The 19,558-nt window shown below is 45.2% G+C and overlaps 1 protein-coding gene across 4 annotated transcripts in view; it reads left to right on the top strand.

Moving 5' to 3' along the window:
- Nucleotides 1-19,558, top strand: part of LOC109876547 (ryanodine receptor 2) — a 276,342-nt gene that overhangs the window by 180,675 nt on the left and 76,109 nt on the right. For all 4 annotated transcript variants that reach the window (XM_031813092.1, XM_031813093.1, XM_031813094.1 and 1 more), the window contains 9 exons: nt 144-236; nt 1,112-1,282; nt 1,432-1,491; nt 7,357-7,491; nt 8,468-8,580; nt 9,609-9,705; nt 12,145-12,251; nt 13,379-13,430; nt 13,620-13,670. In XM_031813092.1, coding sequence (XP_031668952.1) covers nt 144-236; nt 1,112-1,282; nt 1,432-1,491; nt 7,357-7,491; nt 8,468-8,580; nt 9,609-9,705; nt 12,145-12,251; nt 13,379-13,430; nt 13,620-13,670 — 879 coding nt within the window. The remainder of the gene's footprint in view (nt 1-143; nt 237-1,111; nt 1,283-1,431; nt 1,492-7,356; nt 7,492-8,467; nt 8,581-9,608; nt 9,706-12,144; nt 12,252-13,378; nt 13,431-13,619; nt 13,671-19,558) is intronic.

Here is a 19,558-nt window from a genome sequence, read left to right as displayed (position 1 = left end):
GCGAGAACTAGAAGACTGTGATGTATCTCTAGAGCGTTCATGTATGTCTGTTCTTCTCCAAGTCCCCTGTCAGGCTGCAGGATACATTTGCATAAATCCTTGGCAATATCCAACACTGAAATATTTTATTTCTTCCACTGCAGAATTTTAAACGGGAGGAGCAGAACTTTGTGGTTCAGAATGAGATCAACAATATGTCCTTCCTCATCACAGACACCAAGTCAAAGATGTCCAAGGCAAGTGATGTTATATAGATGGTACGAGCGTGACAATTTTTTTTTTTACATTGATATGTACAATTTAGGTGTACTATGACTCTGTATAGCATATATAAGTCAAAGAGCTTTGTCCCCCAAATATGAAGACGACTGCACAGTAAGTTGTGATGACTGAACATAATTAAATGGATAAGTTGTTCTTGGCCTGAAATGTGGCTTGGTGTTCAGAAAGAACAAGAGAGGACCCAGTACAGAGCCAGTAGTGAGACATTATAGAGAACCTAGTACAGAGCCCTGGGGGACACCTGGTGAGACATTAAAGAGGACCGAGTACAGAGCCCTGGGGGACACCAGTAGTGAGACATTAAAGAGGACCTAGTGCAGAGCCCTGGGGGACACCAGTAGTGAGACATTAAAGAGGACCTAGTGCAGAGCCCTGGGGGACACCAGTAGTGAGACATTAAAGAGGACCTAGTGCAGAGCCCTGGAGGACACCAGTGTTGATACATTAAAGAGGACCTAGTACAGAGCCCTGGGGGACACCAGTAGTGAGACATTAAAGAGGACCTAGTGCAGAGCCCTGGGGGACACCAGTAGTGAGACATTAAAGAGGACCTAGTACAGAGCCCTGGGGGACACCAGTAGTGAGACATTAAAGAGGACCTAGTGCAGAGCCCTGGGGGACACCAGTAGTGAGACATTAAAGAGGACCTAGTGCAGAGCCTTGGGGGACACCAGTAGTGAGACATTAAAGAGGACCTAGTGCAGAGCCCTGGGGGACACCAGTAGTGAGACATTAAAGAGGACCTAGTGCAGTGTCCTGGGGGACACCAGTAGTGAGACCAGGTGGTGCTGCTGACTTGTTGACTTGTCACCTGGTTTCTCCCCTCTAGGGAGCCGTGTCCGACCAGGAGAGGAAGAAGATGAAGAGGAAGGGTGATCGCTACTCCATGCAGACCAGCCTCATCGTAGCAGCGTTGAAGAGACTACTTCCTGTAGGACTGAATATCTGCGCTCCAGGAGACCAGGAACTGATCGCTCTGGCCAAGATCCGCTTCAGTCAGGTAAATCACTTAAGTCTCTAATGAAACGGTAAGGTGTCTCATTGTTATTCTTTAACTCCCCAGTAAGTAGAACAGCCCAGATTCCACGGGCCCCCTGTTTGCTACCGTCAACCCTATGAATCAGTGTTTCTTTGATGTTTTGACCACAGAAAGACACAGAGGACGAGGTGCGGGAGATCATCAGAAACAACCTGCACCTGCAGGGAAAGGTGACCACTACTTAATTACTTCATCTCAGTTGTGACATCATCAGCATGTACTCCCCCATACTCATCTACACCATGCTACAGTATTGTAGTACTATACAACGTGGTACATACTAATCTACACCATGCTACAGTATTGTAGTACTATACAACGTGGTACATCTACACCATGCTACAGTATTGTAGTACTATACAACGTGGTACATCTACACCATGCTACAGTATTGTAGTACTATACAACGTGGTACATCTACACCATGCTACAGTATTGTAGTACTATACAACGTGGTACATCTACACCATGCTACAGTATTGTACTATACGTTGTATAAGCTGACTCGATACTTCACCCAATAAGAAATCAATTTGGATGAAGTTAAGTATTAGTCCTAAAAAGACAGAGAGGTTTCATTTGTCTTTCATAAACCTGCATGTACCGTCTCCCTCCATTCCTCCAGCTCACCATCTCTCTCTGTCTCTCTGTCTCCATCTCACCGTTCTCTCTGCATGTCTGCATGTCCATCGCCACCCTTCCTCCTCCGTCACCATCCTCAGTACCGAGTGTTTCACTTCAAAAAGATGGTGAAGAAGTTGATCATAGTGATGAAGTGGATGAAGAGTCAGCAGGCCTCCAAACCTCCGGCCTTAGAGATGCCCGGCGGGCACAAACGTCTGGCTGGCACCCGCAAGCGCTCTGCCACTATGGAGAGTAGCTATACCCACCGGCCTCCCAGGACCACCCGGGCAGGCATCAAGAAGGCCTCGTCTGTGGATTATGTGATGCACCATGGGCACGGGCAGGGGCAGGGCAATGCCCCGGGTAGAGCCACTGATATCCTGGGCACGTCCAGAATTCGAGAGGGCCACCTGGGGGCCTTAGGGCAGAGCATGTATGGGTGTAATACTGCGTTGGTGGGTAGCCCATGATCCTCACAACCTTAACCCTTAACCCTTAGCCCTTAGCCTGTAACTCTTAGCCTGTTTCTGAGACAGCATATAAAAAACTAGGCATTTAACTAGGCAAGTCAGTTAAGAACAAATTCTTATTTTCAATGACGGCCTAGGAACAGTGGGTTAACTGCCTTGTTCAGGGGCAGAACGACAGATGTTTACATTGTAAGCTCAGGGATTCGATCTTGCAACCTTTCGGTAACTAGTCCAACGCTCTAACCACTAGGCTACCCTGCCGTCACGATATATAACAAGGCCGTTAGAAAATGCCAGACGAGCTCAGTCTTCTAAGTTGATCACTAATAATCAGAATAATTCAAAAGTGCTGTTCTCGACCATTGATGGACTGATAAATCCTACCGCAGGAAAACCTCTGTGAACTTTTCTGCCAGCATATTTCAGAGATAAGATAACTAACGTTAGGCTGGGTATCAGTCAAGCAAGAACTAGTGAGGAGTTTGTTATGAGCCGTAGCCTACCACTCAAAGGCAATATGGATAGATTTTCTCTGGTTGACACAGACATGCTCAGGAAAGTGATATCACAACTTAAGTCTTTTGCCTGCCTTCTCGATCCCCACCACCTTCTTCAAAACAAATGACATATCTGAAGAAGTGCAAGCTATTGTTAATCACTCCCCTTTCATAGGCACTTTCCCCACTAAAAACCTGCCATGGTGAAACAAGCTATTGTTAATCACTCCCCTTTCATAGGCACTTTCCCCACTAAAAACCTGCCATGGTGAAACGGCCTTCTTAAGAAAAGTCATCTAGATTTTTTTCAGCTCTTAGCAATTTTCAGCCGATCTCCAACCGTCCATTCTTACGCAACATTCTGGGGAAAATTGGTTTTCAAACAGCTAAATTATTTCTTAAGTGCCAACTGTATTTTTGAATAATTCCAATCTGGTTTCGGTGCCCACTACAGGACAGAGACAGCCTTAGTTCAAGAGGTAAATTATCTTAGAGCCGACACAGATGCCAAACAGCTCTCTGTCCTTGTACTCTTAATTGCTGCATTCGACACTGTTGACCGTGGTTTCCTTCTGGGCAGACTGGAGAGGTTGGTTTGACCTTTCTGGTTCAGGAGATGTTGGTTTGATCTCGCTGGTTCAGGAGATTTTGGTTTGACCACTCCGGTTCAGGAGAGGTTGGTTTGACCTCTCCGGTTCAGGAGAGGTTGGTTTGACTTCTCTGGTTCAGGAGAGGTTGGTTTGACCTCTCCGGTCCAGTTCTAAATTGGTTTAGGACCGATTTAACCGGTCAAACGTTTTTTTTGTCACTCTTGGTGAACATAATACATATCACGTGGCATTCCACAAGGTTCAGTTTTGGGTCCGGTACTGTTCAGTTTATATACAGGTATGTTACCCCTTGGCAGCATTATCAGTCTGGTACTGTAAAGTTTATATACAGGTATGTTACCCCTTGGTACCGTTATCAGTCTGGTACTGTTCAGTTTATATATGTTACCCCTTGGTACCGTTATCAGTCTGGTACTGTTCAGTTTATATATGTTACCCCTTGGTACCGTTATCAGTCTGGTACTGTTCAGTTTATATATGTTACCCCTTGGTACCATTATCAGTCTGGTACTGTTCAGTTTATATATGTTACCCCTTGGTACCGTTATCAGAAAGCACAGCATTGATTTTCACTGCTACGAAGACGAAACTTTGCATTTCTGTGTCACCAGAGAATTTTATGTCCACGGATAAATTATTCAACTGTATTAGTGATTTAAATACTTGGATGGCTCACAACTTCCTCCAGCTCGAGGTACTTATTGTTGAAGCCAAAGCACAGAGAGAGAATATAGCCTCACGTTTTAATTTACGGGCAATAAAGATAAAACACCAGGTAAAAAACCTAGTTGTTGCTTTAGAATCTGAACTCAATTTCAAATCGCATTTGTAATTTGACCAAAATAGCTTTTTACCACTTGAGGAACATTGCCACGGTGCGGCCATTTCCCTATCAGGCTGATACAGAGAGACTCATCCATGCTTTTATTACAAGCAGGCTTGACTACTGTAATGCTCTCCTGTCTGGTCAACCCAAGAAAGCCATTTGTCAACAGCAAAACATACAGAATGCTGCAGCGCGGCTACTGACCAAGACCAGATGGAGAGCACACATTACACCTGTTTTAAGGTCTCTGCACTGGCTGCCTGTGGGTTTTAGAATACATTTTAAGATACATTTTAAGATTCTTCTATTGGTTTTTAAATCAATCCACGATGGTTCACCCCAATACATGTCAGACATGCTTTTAAGTTCTGTACCCAGTCGGTCCCTCAGGTCCTCTGGTTCTGGCCTTTTAACTATCCCAAAGCCTAAGATGAAAAGACATGGAGCCTCTAGTTACTAAGCCCCCAGCCTCTGGAATAGCCTGCCTGAGGACCTGGGGGTGACCAAGAGGCATGGAGAGGCAGCCTCTAGTTACTAAGCCCCCAGCCTCTGGAATAGCCTGCCTGAGGACCTGGGGGGGACCAAGAGGCATGGAGAGGCAGTCTTTAGTTACTATGCCCCCAGCCTCTGGAATAGCCTGCCTGAGGACCTGGGGGTGACCAAGAGGCATGGAGAGGCAGCCTCTAGTTACTAAGCCCCCAGCCTCTGGAATAGCCTGCCTGAGGACCTGGGGGTGACCAAGAGGCATGGAGAGGCAGCCTCTAGTTACTAAGCCCCCAGCCTCTGGAATAGCCTGCCTGAGGACCTGGGGGGGACCAAGAGGCATGGAGAGGCAGTCTTTAGTTACTATGCCCCCAGCCTCTGGAATAGCCTGCCTGAGGACCTGGGGGTGACCAAGAGGCATGGAGAGGCAGCCTCTAGTTACTAAGCCCCCAGCCTCTGGAATAGCCTGCCTGAGGACCTGGGGGTGACCAAGAGGCATGGAGAGGCAGCCTCTAGTTACTAAGCCCCCAGTCTTTAGTTACTAAGCCCCCAGCCTCTGGAATAGCCTGCCTGAGGACCTGGGGGGGACCAGGAGGCATGGAGAGGCAGCCTTTAGTTACTATATTCAAAACAGATCTTAAACATACCTTTTTAACGTAGCCTTTCCCTCAGGGTGCTTGTCATTCGTTCAGTTCTTATTGTTATTCTTTAGTTCTATTGTTCTCCGGTTTATTTTCATTGTTTTTGTTTGTTTTTTCTTCCTGTGAAGCACATTGTGTTGCGTTCCATGTCTGATATGTGTTGCGTTCCATGTCTGATATGTGTTGCGTTCCATGTCTGATATGTGTTGCGTTCCATGTCTGATATATGTTGCGTTCCATGTCTGATATGTGTTGCGTTCCATGTCTGATATGTGTTGCGTTCCAGGTCTGATATGTGTTGCGTTCCATGTCTGATATGTGTTGCGTTCCATTGCTGATATGTGTTGCGTTCCATGTCTGATATGTGTTGCGTTCCATGTCTGATATGTGTTGCGTTCCATTGCTGATATGTGTTGCGTTCCATGTCTGATATGTGTTGCGTTCCATGTCTGATATGTGTTGCGTTCCATGTCTGATATGTGTTGCGTTCCATGTCTGATATGTGTTGCGTTCCATGTCTGATATGTGTTGCATTCCATGTCTGATATGTGTTGCATTCCATGTCTGATATGTGTTGCGTTCCATGTCTGATATGTGTTGCGTTCCATGTCTGATATGTGTTGCGTTCCATGTCTGATATGTGTTGCGTTCCATGTCTGATATGTGTTGCGTTCCATGTCTGATATGTGTTGCGTTCCATGTCTGATATATGTTGCGTTCCATGTCTGATATGTGTTGCGTTCCATGTCTGATATGTGTTGCGTTCCAGGTCTGATATGTGTTGCGTTCCATGTCTGATATGTGTTGCGTTCCATTGCTGATATGTGTTGCGTTCCATGTCTGATATGTGTTGCGTTCCATGTCTGATATGTGTTGCGTTCCATTGCTGATATGTGTTGCGTTCCATGTCTGATATGTGTTGCGTTCCATGTCTGATATGTGTTGCGTTCCATGTCTGATATGTGTTGCGTTCCATGTCTGATATGTGTTGCGTTCCATGTCTGATATGTGTTGCATTCCATGTCTGATATGTGTTGCATTCCATGTCTGATATGTGTTGCGTTCCATGTCTGATATGTGTTGCGTTCCATGTCTGATATGTGTTGCGTTCCATGTCTGATATGTGTTGCGTTCCATGTCTGATATGTGTTGCGTTCCATGTCTGATATGTGTTGCGTTCCATGTCTGATATGTGTTGCGTTCCATGTCTGATATGTGTTGCGTTCCATGTCTGATATGTGTTGCGTTCCATGTCTGATATGTGTTGCATTCCATGTCTGATATGTGTTGCATTCCATGTCTGATATGTGTTGCGTTCCATGTCTGATATGTGTTGCGTTCCATGTCTGATATGTGTTGCGTTCCATGTCTGATATGTGTTGCGTTCCATGTCTGATATGTGTTGCGTTCCATGTCTGATATGTGTTGCGTTCCATGTCTGATATGTGTTGCGTTCCATGTCTGATATGTGTTGCGTTCCATCTCTGATATGTGTTGCGTTCCATGTCTGATATGTGTTGCGTTCCATGTCTGATATGTGTTGCGTTCCATGTCTGATATGTGTTGCGTTCCATGTCTGATATGTGTTGCGTTCCATGTCTGATATGTGTTGCGTTCCATCTCTGATATGTGTTGCGTTCCATGTCTGATATGTGTTGTATAAATACATCTTGATTTGATTTGTTTCGTGCTGAAAAAGCCAACTCTTATTTTTTGGTATGCCGATGACTATAGGAGTTGGATAGAAAACCCAAACACGGAGACCAGGTTAACGAACCTTAACCCTCACAGTGAAATCACGTAGCCTTGCTTAGACCTCAGACATGGTTAGACCTCCTGTTTCTCCTCAACCCCAATAATGTATTCTCTCTCTGTGTGTGTAGCTGGAGGACCCTGCTATCCGCTGGCAGATGGCTCTGTATAAGGATCTTCCTAACAGGAGCGAGGACACGTCAGACCCGGAGAAGACTGTAGAGAGAGTCCTGGACATCGCTCACGTCCTCTTCTATCTAGACCAGGTGGGTTCTGGGAAACATCAGGGTTCATTTAGGGCATGCAATGGAAAATGTTTTAAAACGTTTAAGTAACAGAAAACCAGGCTGTCCGTCTCTCTTTCTGCCTGTTTTCTTTGGTTTATAGTCATTTTAAAATGTTTTGTCATGGAAAATGTTTTTCTCAGTTTGGTGCCTATTGAACGTTGAGTTGTGTGAATCGGTAATGTTGAGTTGTGTGAATCGGTAACGTTGAGTTGTGTGAATCGGTAATGTTGAGTTGTGTGAATCGGTAACGTTGAGTTGTGTGAATCGGTAATGTTGAGTTGTGTGAATCGGCAATGTTGAGTTGTGTGAATCGGTAACGTTGAGTTGTGTGAATCGGTAATGTTGAGTTGTGTGAATCGGTAACGTTGAGTTGTGTGAATCGGTAACATTGAGTTGTGTGAATCGGTTAACGTTGAGTTGTGTGAATCGGTTAACGTTGAGTTGTGTGAATCGGTAACGTTGAGTTGTGTGAATCGGTGACGTTGAGTTGTGTGAATCGGTGACGTTGAGTTGTGTGAATCGGTTAACGTTGAGTTGTGTGAATCGGGTAACGTTGAGTTGTGTGAATCGGTAATGTTGAGTTGTGTGAATCGGTAACGTTGAGTTGTGTGAATCGGTAACGTTGAGTTGTGTGAATCGGTAACATTGAGTTGTGTGAATCGGTAACATTGAGTTGTGTGAATCGGTTAACGTTGAGTTGTGTGAATCGGTTAACGTTGAGTTGTGTGAATCGGTTAACGTTGAGTTGTGTGAATCGGTAACGTTGAGTTGTGTGAATTGGTAACGTTGAGTTGTGTGAATCGGTAACGTTGAGTTGTGTGAATCGGTAAGGTTGAGTTGTGTGAATCGGTTAACGTTGAGTTGTGTGAATCGGTAACGTTGAGTTGTGTGAATCGGTTAACGTTGAGTTGTGTGAATCGGTAACGTTATGCCTCTCCGTTTCCTCTTCCTGTAGGTGGAACATCCACAAAGGAGCAAGAAGGCTGTGTGGCACAAGCTGCTCTCTAAACAGAGGAAGAGGGCTGTAGTGGCCTGTTTCAGAATGGCTCCCCTGTATAACCTACCCAGGTAAACATGTCTCCCCTGTATAACCTGCCCAGGTAAACATGGCTCCCCTGTATAACCTACCCAGGTAAACATGGCTCCCCTATATAAGCTACCCAGGTAAACATGGCTCCCCTGTATAACCTACCCAGGTAAACATGGCTCCCCTGTATAACCTACCCAGGTAAACATGGCTCCCGTGTATAATCTAGCCAGGTAAACATGGCTCCCCTGTATAACCTACCCAGGTAAACATGGCTCCCCTGTATAACCTACCCAGGTAAACATGGCTCCCGTGTATAATCTAGCCAAGTAAACATGGCTCCCCTGTATAACCTACCCAGGTAAACATGGCTCCCCTGTATAACCTACCCAGGTAAACATGTCTCCCCTGTATAACCTACCCAGGTAAACATGTCTCCCCTGTATAATCTACCCAGGTAAACATGTCTCCCCTGTATAACCTACCCAGGTAAACATGTCTCCCCTGTATAACCTACCCAGGTAAACATGTCTCCCCTGTATAACCTACCCAGGTAAACATGTCTCCCCTGTATAACCTACCCAGGTAAACATGTCTCCCCTGTATAACCTACCCAGGTAAACATGTCTCCCCTGTATAACCTACCCAGGTAAACATGCTTCCCCTGTATAACCTACCCAGGTAAACATGGCTCCCCTGTATAACCTACCCAGGTACACATGGCTCCTCTTGCCTTACCTAACTAACCCTAACTTACCCAGGTAAACATGTCTCCACGTGCCTTACCTAACTAACCCTAACTCTAATTTACCCAGGTAAACTTCTCTCCACGTGCCTTACCTAACTAGCCCTCTCTTTCACCCTGCTCCACCCCCACATGTAAATGAACATATTCCTGTCATCTCCTGGTGAATCAACGGGCCTCAGCAGTACATCTTCAGAAAACCCTGTTCTGTGCAGTTTTATAAAGGATCACTGTCCAACTACTACTTCCTGTCCAGGACAGACTTCTCTCTCTCTCTCTCATTCATCCATTCACCTCTGATGACTTCTCTCTGTCTCCCACCAGGCACCGGGCGGTCAACCTGTTTCTACAGGGATATGAGAAGTCCTGGATTGAGACTGAGGAGCACTACTTTGAGGATAAGCTCATAGAGGACCTGGCTGTAAGTGTTACTCCATTGATAAGCCCATAGAGGACCAGACTGTAAGTGTTCCTGTAAGTGTTCCTCCATTGATAAGCCCATAGAGGACCAGACTGTAAGTGTTCCTCCATTGATAAGCCCATAGAGGACCAGACTGTAAGTGTTCCTCCATTGATAAGCCCATAGAGGACCAGACTGTAAGTGTTCCTCCATTGATAAGCCCATAGTCAACCAGACTGTAAGTGTTCCTCCATTGATAAGCCCATAGAGGACCAGACTGTAAGTGTTCCTGTATGTGTTCCTCCATTCATAAGCCCATAGAGGACCAGACTGTAAGTGTTCCTGTAAGTGTTACTCCATTGATAAGCCCATAGAGGACCAGACTGTAAGTGTTCCTGTAAGTGTTCCTCCATTGATAAGCCCATAGAGGACCAGACTGTAAGTGTTCCTCCATTGATAAGCCCATAGAGGACCAGACTGTAAGTGTTCCTCCATTGATAAGCCCATAGAGGACCAGACTGTAAGTGTTCCTCCATTGATAAGCCCATAGAGGACCAGACTGTAAGTGTTCCCCCATTGATAAGCCCATAGAGGACCAGACTGTAAGTGTTCCTCCATTAAAGTGTGAATTCAGGAACACTGTGTGGGAAATCACACAGCAGGGAATGCCTGTGTCTCGTTACAATATGTTTCTAATGACGTGTTGTTGTGTTGATGCTATTTTCCTGCCTGCACACAACGACGTCCTCATGTTGTTCACGGAGCATCCATTTGATATTCTGAGCACAGCCACACAGACATAGAACTCTCGGTTTGAAATGAAGTCATGATTGGATTAACCAGGCTCCAATACCCAGCATTCATTGGGGGCGAAGTGATTTCTTTTTTCTGAAAGCACAAAGAAACAGACTGAAACAGACAAAACAAAAGCAGTCAACGATGCATTCCTTTCAGATAACGTTTCTGAGAATTTCCTCTCAATGCACCGGAGGGAAGGAATGAACTATGTGGAGGAGACTAGAGAGAGTTACCTGGAATGAACTATGTGGAGGAGACTAGAGAGAGTTGCCTGGAATGAACTATGTGGAGGAGACTAGAGAGAGTTACCTGGAATGAACTATGTGGAGGAGACTAGAGAGAGTTGCCTGGAATGAACTATGTGGAGGAGACTAGAGAGAGTTACCTGGAATGAACTATGTGGAGGAGACTAGAGAGAGTTACCTGGAATTAACTAGAGACTATTGTAGATGTACTGAGTAGAATAGAAAACCCTGTTGGAAAAATGTAGAGAATTGTTGTTGATTGAATTGAGATGAGAACATTTGTATTTTTCAAGGAAAACTCTCACCCAACTATATTCATCCCTGGTCTCTAGGGAGTAGTGTTCATATGGTCTCTAGGGAGTAGTGTTCATATGGTCTCTAGGGAGTAGTGTTCATATGGTCTCTAGGGAGTAGTGTTCATATGGTCTGTAGGGAGTAGTGTTCATATGGTCTGTAGGGAGTAGTGTTCATATGGTCTCTAGGGAGTAGTGTTCATATGGTCTCTAGGGAGTAGTGTTCATATGGTCTCCAGGGAGTAGTGTTCATATGGTCTCCAGGGAGTAGTGTTCATATGGTCTCTAGGGAGTAGTGTTCATATGGTCTCCAGGGAGTAGTGTTCATATGGTCTCCAGGGAGTAGTGTTCATATGGTCTCCAGGGAGTAATGTGCATATGGTCTGTAGGGAGTAGTGTTCATATGGTCTCCAGGGAGTAGTGTGCATATGGTCTCCAGGGAGTAGTGTGCATATGGTCTGTAGGGAGTAGTGTTCAATGGTCTCCAGGGAGTAGTGTTCAATGGTCTCCAGGGAGTAGTGTTCATATGGTCTCCAGGGAGTAGTGTTCATATGGTCTCCAGGGAGTAGTGTTCATATGGTCTCCAGGGAGTAGTGTGCATATGGTCTCCAGGGAGTAGTGTTCATATGGTCTGTAGGGAGTAGTGTTCATATGGTCTCCAGGGAGACCAGGGAGTAGTGTTCATATGGTCTCCAGGGAGTAGTGTGCATATGGTCTCCAGGGAGTAGTGTGCATATGGTCTCCAGGGAGTAGTGTTCATATGGTCTCCAGGGAGTAGTGTGCATATGGTCTCCAGGGAGTAGTGTTCATATGGTCTGTAGGGAGTAGTGTTCATATGGTCTGTAGGGAGTAGTGTTCATATGGTCTCCAGGGAGTAGTGTGCATATGGTCTCCAGGGAGTAGTGTTCATATGGTCTCCAGGGAGTATTGTGCATATGGTCTCCAGGGAGTAGTGTGCATAATACCTTTTTGTTCCCAGACAGATGATGTGATCCTTATCAGAGTTTATTTTGTGGTTGAGACTTGAGAGTGTTACCTGTGTAGACTATAAGGCACCGTAGGAAGAGATTTGATGTTTGTGGATTGTGAAGACCCATTTTTTATTTTTTATTCTGTCTTCACAGAGACCTGGAGGAGAGGAGCCTCCTGAAGAAGATGAGGGAGCCAAGAGGATCGACCCTCTTCATCAGCTCATACAGTTATTCAGTAGGACGGCCCTGACTGAGAAGTGGTGTGTACCTCTGCTCTGTAGCTGGTCCTAGTAAACTATAGTCATACCAGGACTGTAACTAGTAATGTTACCTTTATAGTGGTGGGTATCTCTGCTCTGTAGCTGGTCCTAGTAAACTATAGTCATACCAGGACTGTAACTAGTAATGTTACCTTTATAGTGGTGGGTATCTCTGCTCTGTAGCTGGTCCTAGTAAACTATAGTCATACCAGGACTGTAACTAGTAATGTGTCCTTTATAGTGGTGGGTATCTCTGCTCTCTAGCTGGTCCTAGTAAACTATAGTCATACCAGGACTGTAACTAATAGTGATGCTAGTAATGTTACCTTTATAGTGGTGGGTATCTCTGCTCTCTAGCTGGTCCTAGTAAACTATAGTAATACCAGGACTGTAACTAATAGTGATGCTAGTAATGTTACCTTTATAGTGGTGGGTATCTCTGCTCTCTAGCTGGTCCTAGTAAACTATAGTAATACCAGGACTGTAACTAATAGTGATGCTAGTAATGTTACCTTTATAGTGGTGGGTATCTCTGCTCTCTAGCTGGTCCTAGTAAACTATAGTAATACCAGGACTGTAACTAATAGTGATGCTAGTAATGTTACCTTTATAGTGGTGGGTATCTCTGCTCTCTAGCTGGTCCTAGTAAACCATAGTAATACCAGGACTGTAACACTCTCTATATGATACATCATCCTCTCTACCCGGTGGTATAAAACCAGGACTGTAACACTCTCTATATGATACATCATCCTCTCTACCTGGTGGTATAAAACCATAGTAATACCCGGACTGTAACACTCTCTATATGATACATCATCCTCTCTACCTGGTGGTATAAAACCATAGTAATACCAGGACTGTAACACTCTCTATATGATACATCATCCTCGGTACCTGGTGGTATAAAACCATAGTAATACCAGGACTGTAACACTCTCTATATGATACATCATCCTCTCTACCTAGTGGTATAAAACCATAGTAATACCAGGACTGTAACTGATATTGGCAGTAGTAACACTTCCATTACAGTGGATCTGATGTCTACCTGATGTTCTAGAACTTCCTGATTCTACTACTCGTTATGACACAATAATAATGACCTTATCTACTGTGTGTTGCAGTAAGCTGGAAGAAGACATTCTCTACATGGCCTATGCTGACATTATGGCTAAGGTACCGCTTGTATTCAGAGTGGTCTTACGTCACAATCCATTATGTTTTTCTACTGATTCATCAATTACTTGATTGGTCCTATCACTTCATTGGTTGATTGATTTATTACTTGATTGGCCCGATCACTTGGTTGATTGATTTATTGGTTGTGATGTCTTTCTCTTTCTGTATCATCCATTTCTCCACCAGAGCTGTCATGATGAAGAGGATGAGGATGGAGAGGAGGTGAAGAGTTTTGAAGTAGGTATCTCCTCTTGAACACCGTCCAGCCCATTTAACATTTGCCCATCCCTCCCCCAGAAGCATTTTAAAAAGAGGGTGACGTCTTTTAAAATGTGGGTTATTTCGTTTCCCATGGCTTGCAGGCAGCTTTTAAATGACCCCTGAAGAGATGGCAGCTAGAGTCTTCTCTGAGTTGAGATAATGACCCTTGAAGAGATGGCACGTAGAGTCTTCTCTCTGAGTTGAGATAATGACCCTTGAAGAGATGGCACGTAGAGTCTTTTCTCTGAGTTCAGATAATGACCCTTGAAGAGATGGAACGTAGAGTCTTCTCTCTGAGTTGAGATAATGACCCTTGAAGAGATGGCACGTAGAGTCTTCTCTCTGAGTTCAGATAATGACCCTTGAAGAGATGGAACGTAGAGTCTTCTCTCTGAGTTGAGATAATGACCCCTGAAGAGATGGCACGTAGAGTCTTCTCTCTGAGTTGAGATAATGACCCTTGAAGAGATGGCACGTAGAGTCTTCTCTCTGAGTTGAGATAATGACCCTTGAAGAGATGGCACGTAGAGTCTTCTCTCTGAGTTGAGATAATGACCCCTGAAGAGATGGCACGTAGAGTCTACTCTGTTGAGATAATGACCCCTGAAGAGATGGCGTGTAGAGTCTTCTCTGAGTTGAGATAATGACCCCTGAAGAGATGGCAGCTAGAGTCTTCTCTCTGAGTTGAGATAATGACCCTTGAAGAGATGGCAGCTAGAGTCTTCTCTGAGTTCAGATAATGACCCCTGAAGAGATGGCAGCTAGAGTCTACTCTGTTGAGATAATGACCCCTGAAGAGATGGCACATAGTCTTCTCTCTGAGTTGAGATAATGACCCCTGAAGAGATGGCACGTAGAGTCTACTCTGTTGAGATAATGACCCCTGAAGAGATGGCACGTAGAGTCTTCTCTCTGAGTTGAGATAATGACCCCTGAAGAGATGGCACGTAGAGTCTTCTCTCTGAGTTGAGATAATGACCCCTGAAGAGATGGCAGCTAGAGTCTTCTCTCTGAGTTGAGAGAAATGACCCCTGAAGAGATGGCACATGGAGTCTACTCTGTTGAGATAATGACCCCTGAAGAGATGGCACGTAGAGTCTTCTCTCTGAGTTGAGATAATGACCCCTGAAGAGATGGCACGTAGAGTCTTCTCTCTGAGTTGAGATAATGACCCCTGAAGAGATGGCAGCTAGAGTCTTCTCTCTGAGTTGAGAGAAATGACCCCTGAAGAGATGGCACATGGAGTCTACTCTGTTGAGATAATGACCCTTGAAGAGATGTCACGTAGAGTCTTCTCTCTGAGTTGAGATAATGACCCCTGAAGAGATGGCACGTAGAGTCTACTCTGTTGAGATAATGACCCCTGAAGAGATGGCACGTAGAGTCTTCTCTCTGAGTTGAGATAATGACCCCTGAAGAGATGGCACGTAGAGTCTTCTCTCTGAGTTGAGATAATGACCCCTGAAGAGATGGCACGTAGAGTCTACTCTGTTGAGATAATGACCCCTGAAGAGATGGCACGTAGAGTCTTCTCTCTGAGTTGAGATAATGACCCCTGAAGAGATGGCACGTAGAGTCTTCTCTCTGAGTTGAGATAATGACCCCTGAAGAGATGGCAGCTAGAGTCTACTCTCTGAGTTGAGATAATGACCCCTGAAGAGATGGCACGTAGAGTCTTCTCTCTGAGTTGAGATAATGACCCCTGAAGAGATGGCACATAGAGTCTTCTCTGAGTTGAGATAATGACCCCTGAAGAGATGGCACGTAGAGTCTTCTCTCTGAGTTGAGATAATGACCCCTGAAGAGATGGCACATAGAGTCTTCTCTCTGATTTGAGATAATGACCCCTGAAGAGATGGCAGCTAGAGTCTACTCTCTGAGTTGAGATAATGACCCCTGAAGAGATGGCAGCTAGAGTCTTCTCTGAGTTGAGATAATGACCCCTGAAGAGATGGCACGTAGAGTCTTCTCTCTGAGTTGAGATAATGACCCCTGAAGAGATGGCAGCTAGAGTCTTCTCTGAGTTGAGATAATGACCCCTGAAGAGATGGCACATAGAGTCTTCTCTGAGTTGAGATAATGACCCCTGAAGAGATGGCACGTAGAGTCTTCTCTCTGAGTTGAGATAATGACCCCTGAAGAGATGGCACGTAGAGTCTTCTCTCTGAGTTGAGATAATGACCCCTGAAGAGATGGCACATAGAGTCTTCTCTGAGTTGAGATAATGACCCCTGAAGAGATGGCACATAGAGTCTTCTCTCTGATTTGAGATAATGACCCCTGAAGAGATGGCAGCTAGAGTCTACTCTCTGAGTTGAGATAATGACCCCTGAAGAGATGGCAGCTAGAGTCTTCTCTGAGTTGAGATAATGACCCCTGAAGAGATGGCACGTAGAGTCTACTCTCTGAGTTGAGATAATGACCCCTGAAGAGATGGCACGTAGAGTCTTCTCTGAGTTGAGATAATGACCCCTGAAGAGATGGCAGCTAGAGTCTTCTCTGAGTTGAGATAATGACCCCTGAAGAGATGGCACGTAGAGTCTTCTCTCTGAGTTGAGATAATGACCCCTGAAGAGATGGCACATAGAGTCTTCTCTCTGATTTGAGATAATGACCCCTGAAGAGATGGCACGTAGAGTCTTCTCTCTGAGTTGAGATAATGACCTCTGAAGAGATGGCACATAGTCTTCTCTGAGTTGAGATAATGACCCCTGAAGAGATGGCACGTAAAGAGTCTTCTCTCTGAGTTGAGATAATGACCCCTGAAGAGATGGCACATAGAGTCTTCTCTCTGATTTGAGATAATGACCCCTGAAGAGATGGCACGTAGAGTCTTCTCTCTGATTTGAGATAATGACCCCTGAAGAGATGGCACATAGAGTCTTCTCTCTGATTTGAGATAATGACCCCTGAAGAGATGGCACGTAGAGTCTTCTCTCTGAGTTGAGATAATGACCCCTGAAGAGATGGCACATAGAGTCTTCTCTCTGATTTGAGATAATGACCCCTGAAGAGATGGCACGTAGAGTCTTCTCTCTGAGTTGAGATAATGACCCCTGAAGAGATGGCACGTAGAGTCTTCTCTCTGAGTTGAGATAATGACCCCTGAAGAGATGGCACGTAGAGTCTTCTCTCTGAGTTGAGATAATGACCCCTGAAGAGATGGCAGCTAGAGTCTACTCTCTGAGTTGAGATAATGACCCCTGAAGAGATGGCAGCTAGAGTCTTCTCTGTTGAGATAATGACCCCTGAAGAGATGGCACGTAGAGTCTACTCTCTGAGTTGAGATAATGACCCCTGAAGAGATGGCACGTAGAGTCTTCTCTCTGAGTTGAGATAATGACCCCTGAAGAGATGGCAGCTAGAGTCTTCTCTGAGTTGAGATAATGACCCTTGAAGAGATGGCACGTAGAGTCTTCTCTCTGAGTTGAGATAATGACCCTTGAAGAGATGGCACGTAGAGTCTTCTCTCTGAGTTCAGATAATGACCCTTGAAGAGATGGAACGTAGAGTCTTCTCTCTGAGTTGAGATAATGACCCCTGAAGAGATGGCACGTAGAGTCTACTCTGTTGAGATAATGAACCCTGAAGAGATGGCGTGTAGAGTCTTCTCTCTGAGTTGAGATAATGACCCTTGAAGAGATGGGAGCTAGAGTCTTCTCTGAGTTGAGATAATGACCCCTGAAGAGATGGCACGTAGAGTCTTCTCTCTGAGTTGAGATAATGACCCCTGAAGAGATGGCACGTAGAGTCTTCTCTCTGAGTTGAGATAATGACCCCTGAAGAGATGGCAGCTAGAGTCTACTCTCTGAGTTGAGATAATGACCCCTGAAGAGATGGCAGCTAGAGTCTTCTCTGTTGAGATAATGACCCCTGAAGAGATGGCACGTAGAGTCTTCTCTCTGAGTTGAGATAATGACCCTTGAAGAGATGGCACGTAGAGTCTTCTCTCTGAGTTCAGATAATGACCCTTGAAGAGATGGAACGTAGAGTCTTCTCTCTGAGTTGAGATAATGACCCCTGAAGAGATGGCACGTAGAGTCTACTCTGTTGAGATAATGAACCCTGAAGAGATGGCGTGTAGAGTCTTCTCTCTGATTTGAGATCATGACCCCTGAAGAGATGGCACGTAGAGTCTTCTCTCTGAGTTGAGATAATGACCCCTGAAGAGATGGCACGTAGAGTCTTCTCTCTGAGTTGAGATAATGACCCCTGAAGAGATGGCACATAGAGTCTAATCTCTGATTTGAGATCATGACCCCTGAAGAGATGGCACGTAGAGTCTTCTCTCTGAGTTGAGATAATGACCCCTGAAGAGATGGCACATAGAGTCTTCTCTCTGATTTGAGATAATGACCCCTGAAGAGATGGCACATAGAGTCTTCTCTGAGTTGAGATAATGACCCCTGAAGAGATGGCACGTAGAGTCTTCTCTCTGAGTTGAGATAATGACCCCTGAAGAGATGGCACATAGAGTCTTCTCTCTGATTTGAGATAATGACCCCTGAAGAGATGGCAGCTAGAGTCTACTCTCTGAGTTGAGATAATGACCCCTGAAGAGATGGCAGCTAGAGTCTTCTCTGAGTTGAGATAATGACCCCTGAAGAGATGGCACGTAGAGTCTTCTCTCTGAGTTGAGATAATGACCCCTGAAGAGATGGCAGCTAGAGTCTTCTCTGAGTTGAGATAATGACCCCTGAAGAGATGGCACGTAGAGTCTTCTCTCTGAGTTGAGATAATGACCCCTGAAGAGATGGCACATAGAGTCTTCTCTGAGTTGAGATAATGACCCCTGAAGAGATGGCACGTAGAGTCTTCTCTCTGAGTTGAGATAATGACCCCTGAAGAGATGGCACATAGAGTCTTCTCTCTGATTTGAGATAATGACCCCTGAAGAGATGGCACGTAGAGTCTTCTCTCTGAGTTGAGATAATGACCCCTGAAGAGATGGCACATAGAGTCTTCTCTGAGTTGAGATAATGACCCCTGAAGAGATGGCATGTAGAGTCTTCTCTCTGAGTTGAGATAATGACCCCTGAAGAGATGGCACATAGAGTCTTCTCTCTGAGTTGAGATAATGACCCCTGAAGAGATGGCACGTAGAGTCTTCTCTCTGAGTTGAGATAATGACCACTGAAGAGATGGCACGTAGAGTCTTCTCTCTGAGTTGAGATAATGACCCCTGAAGAGATGGCACGTAGAGTCTTCTCTCTGAGTTGAGATAATGACCCCTGATGCGATGGCACGTAGAGTCTACTCTGTTGAGATAATGACCCCTGAAGAGATGGCACGTAGAGTCTTCTCTCTGAGTTGAGATAATGACCCCTGAAGAGATGGCACGTAGAGTCTTCTCTCTGAGTTGAGATAATGACCCCTGAAGAGATGGCAGCTAGAGTCTACTCTCTGAGTTGAGATAATGACCCCTGAAGAGATGGCACGTAGAGTCTACTCTGTTGAGATAATGACCCCTGAAGAGATGGCACGTAGAGTCTTCTCTCTGAGTTGAGATAATGACCCCTGAAGAGATGGCACGTAGAGTCTTCTCTCTGAGTTGAGATAATGACCCCTGAAGAGATGGCAGCTAGAGTCTACTCTCTGAGTTGAGATAATGACCCCTGAAGAGATGGCACGTAGAGTCTACTCTGTTGAGATAATGACCCCTGAAGAGATGGCACGTAGAGTCTTCTCTCTGAGTTGAGATAATGACCCCTGAAGAGATGGCACGTAGAGTCTTCTCTCTGAGTTGAGATAATGACCCCTGAAGAGATGGCACATAGAGTCTTCTCTCTGATTTGAGATAATGACCCCTGAAGAGATGGCACGTAGAGTCTTCTCTCTGAGTTGAGATAATGACCCCTGAAGAG

This window comes from Oncorhynchus kisutch, unplaced genomic scaffold (genome assembly GCF_002021735.2).
Source record: "Oncorhynchus kisutch isolate 150728-3 unplaced genomic scaffold, Okis_V2 Okis04b-Okis11a_hom, whole genome shotgun sequence".
NCBI classification, from domain to species: domain Eukaryota; kingdom Metazoa; phylum Chordata; class Actinopteri; order Salmoniformes; family Salmonidae; genus Oncorhynchus; species Oncorhynchus kisutch.
This window is presented reverse-complemented; position numbering and strand designations above follow the sequence as displayed.